Source organism: Staurois parvus, unplaced genomic scaffold (genome assembly GCF_062004578.1).
Source record: "Staurois parvus isolate SC_StPar_1 unplaced genomic scaffold, SC_StPar_1.0 ptg000306l, whole genome shotgun sequence".
In the NCBI taxonomy this organism is placed as follows: Eukaryota; Metazoa; Chordata; class Amphibia; order Anura; family Ranidae; genus Staurois; species Staurois parvus.
The window spans coordinates 4387430-4390201 of NW_028318102.1; the positions used below are offsets into that span (position 1 = coordinate 4387430).

General features: G+C 58.5%; 1 protein-coding gene across 1 annotated transcript; it reads left to right on the forward strand.

Moving 5' to 3' along the window:
• The first annotated feature begins 514 nt into the window (after positions 1 to 514).
• LOC149457700 (uncharacterized) lies at positions 515 to 2065 on the forward strand. The gene has a single exon (XM_089683335.1). The coding sequence runs from the start codon at positions 564 to 566 to the stop codon at positions 1896 to 1898; it is 1335 nt and encodes a 444-aa protein (XP_089539461.1). The 5' UTR covers positions 515 to 563; the 3' UTR covers positions 1899 to 2065.
• The last annotated feature ends 707 nt before the right edge of the window (positions 2066 to 2772 follow it).

The following is a 2772-nucleotide window of genomic DNA, read 5'->3' on the forward strand; positions in this document are numbered from 1 at the left end:
CCGAGGCATTGGTGCCTTTCCCTGCGGAGTTTCAGGTAAGTCTTACCTGCTCCTGGATCCCGGCAGCATGGCCAGGAGGCTCGGCTGCGGAGGGTCTGGACGCTGCGATCGCGTCACTTCCGGGCGCCGGGTGTCGTCACTTCCGGCGCAGGAGCAGGGAACGGCCGCCGCCATCTTGGAAATGGGTGGCGGACCGTGGAAGGAACCCGTGCCACGGCCGCTTCTCCACCGGCGGCCGTGAGAGGGGGGTCGGCGAGGGGGGATCGCAGGGGGGGGCGGAGCCCACCAGCCCCTGAAAAACCGCCGCACCGAGGCAGAGTCTGCGGCAGCATGGAGGCAGATCTGTCAGGAGCGGGGGAGGCCTGCAGTAAGGTAAGGGCCTTTGTTTGGCAACTCTCTTTTGTTTTTACCCCCCTCCCGGGATGATTGGGTACCCCCCACGCACGCACAGCCCCCCTCTCCCCCCCCCCCCCCCAGGCCCATGGCTGGAGCTTTCACAGTGGCACAGGGGGGGAGGCGTTGCTGTTACAAACGCATGAACGCGTGTATCTCCTTGTCCCCAGATGGGCCCACAGGAGGAGGATAGAGGGGAGAAAGAAGCTCCTTGTGAGCAGAAAAAGAAGTGTGCCACTTGTAGGAAGAAACTGGCGAGCTCCTGGAGGAAGCAGCTCTGCCAGGGGTGCATAGACAAGCTCATCAAGAAGGAGTCTGGATCTCTTTTTAAAGACTTCCTACAGAATATGACACAAGAGATGTCCAAGACATTTCAAAGCTTCAGGGAACAGAAGCCGGGACCGGCCCAGGATGAGCCCCAACCGGGCACTTCTGGCACCCAAGGGGGGAAAAAGAGGAAGCTGGTAGCGCCGGTAAGGGACTGGGAAGAGGCCGAACAGTCGGACACCTCAGACTCGGAGGAGGGTGAGATTGAGGCTCAGGGCCCAAAGGCAGACAGGTTCCTTTTTCAGGTGGAAGACACGGAGGACCTGTTAAAGGTGATCTATGAGACCCTGGATCTGGAGGAGGAACAGCAGGACCTCTCTCTCCACGACCAACTGTACGCAGGGCTACAGGCAAAAAGCAGCCGTACATTCCCAGTACACCCTGCCCTATGGTCCACGATCAGGAGAGAATGGGAAGAGCCAGAGAAGAAGGCTTTCCTTCCCAAGAACCTCAAGAGACGTTTCCCCTTTAAGGAGGAAGATGCCTCGGTTTGGGAGACTTGCCCAAAGCCAGACGCCCCTCTCTCGAGGATCTCGAAGGACACGGACCTGTCCTTTGAAGACGGTGGGTCCCTAAAAGACCCGATGGATCGGAAAGCGGATGCCTTCCTGAAGAGGGCATGGGAAGCGTCCGCAGTGAATTTTAAACCTGCAGTGGCAACGACCTGTGTGTCCAGAACCCTGGATGTGTGGTTGGGGCAGCTCCGTTCGCATCTGGAACAAGGCACCCCGGGGGAAGAGATTCTGAAGTCCCTTCCAGTGCTGGAGAAAGCGGTAGCCTTCATCGCGGACGCATCAGCAGAGACCATCAGACTCTCTGCTAGATCTACAGCGCTCATAAACACGGCAAGGAGGGCTATCTGGCTGAAATCTTGGCAGGGGGATCTGGCCTCCAAATCTAAACTCTGTGGCCTGCCGTTTGAAGGAAAACTCCTTTTCGGCCCGGAGCTGAATTCAGTCCTGGAAAGGTCGGCCGACAGGAAAAAGAGCTTCCCGGTCCCCAGCAGGCAGGTTGGACGGAAGGGGTTTCGCCCATCCAGGCGATACGCGTCGAGGGAAGCTAGGTTCCAAACCCAGCGCCCAGGCTGGGGCGCGAGAAGAGGCAGGAACGAGCCGAGAGGCAGGGGAGGTTTCCTTTTCAACCCCAGCCAGAATAGACCCAAAACCCAGCCGAAGTGACTGGAGAGGCCAGGTGGGAGCGAGGCTGGGGCGCTTCCACGCACAATGGCTAAGGATAACCCAGAACACCTACATTCTGGAGGCCATCCACAGGGGGTACAGAATAGAGTTCACAAGGGCCCCCCCTCAGAGATTCTTTGCAACACCCCTGCCAAAGGACAGGGCCATGGCGACCCTTTCCCACTGGGACGGCAGCCGAGCAGGTCTGAGTTCCAGGATCCGCATCACGCACGAAGTGAAGGAATCGCTAAGGTGGTGGGGAAGCATCCTCACCTTGGAACGAGGAAGAAGTTGGAGGCTGGCCAGCCCACTGCGGATCGCCACGGATGCAAGCATGACTGGTTGGGGCGCCCATATGGAAGACGGCCTGGCCCAGGGCACGTGGGGTGCAGTAGACTCCAGCAGGTCGTCAAATTACAGGGAGCTGTTGGCAGTTTTCAAGGCACTTATGACCTTTCAGGAAAAGATAAGGGGGAGAGGTGTCCAGATTCTCTCCGACAATACCACTGCAGTGGCGTATTTTAACAGGCAGGGAGGCACAAGGTCCCCAAGGCTGATGGAGTTGGCCGGATCCCTCCTGAGTTGGGCGGAGGAAAACCTGGAGTTCATCACGGCAGTACATCTGAAAGGGGACCTGAACCAGTTGGCGGATCAGCTGAGCCGAAGAGAGGTCATCCAGACAGAATGGTGCCTCAGCCAGTCAGCGTTCGATCAGATTTGCGCCAGGTGGGGCTCCCCCTCTATCGATCTATTTGCCAACGGCCAGAACACAAAGCGGGAAAGGTACTTCTGCCTGCAGAAGGACCCCAAAAGCGAGGGGATAGATGCGCTAGCCCAGCAGTGGGAAGGAGACCTCCTTTATGCCTTCCCTCCA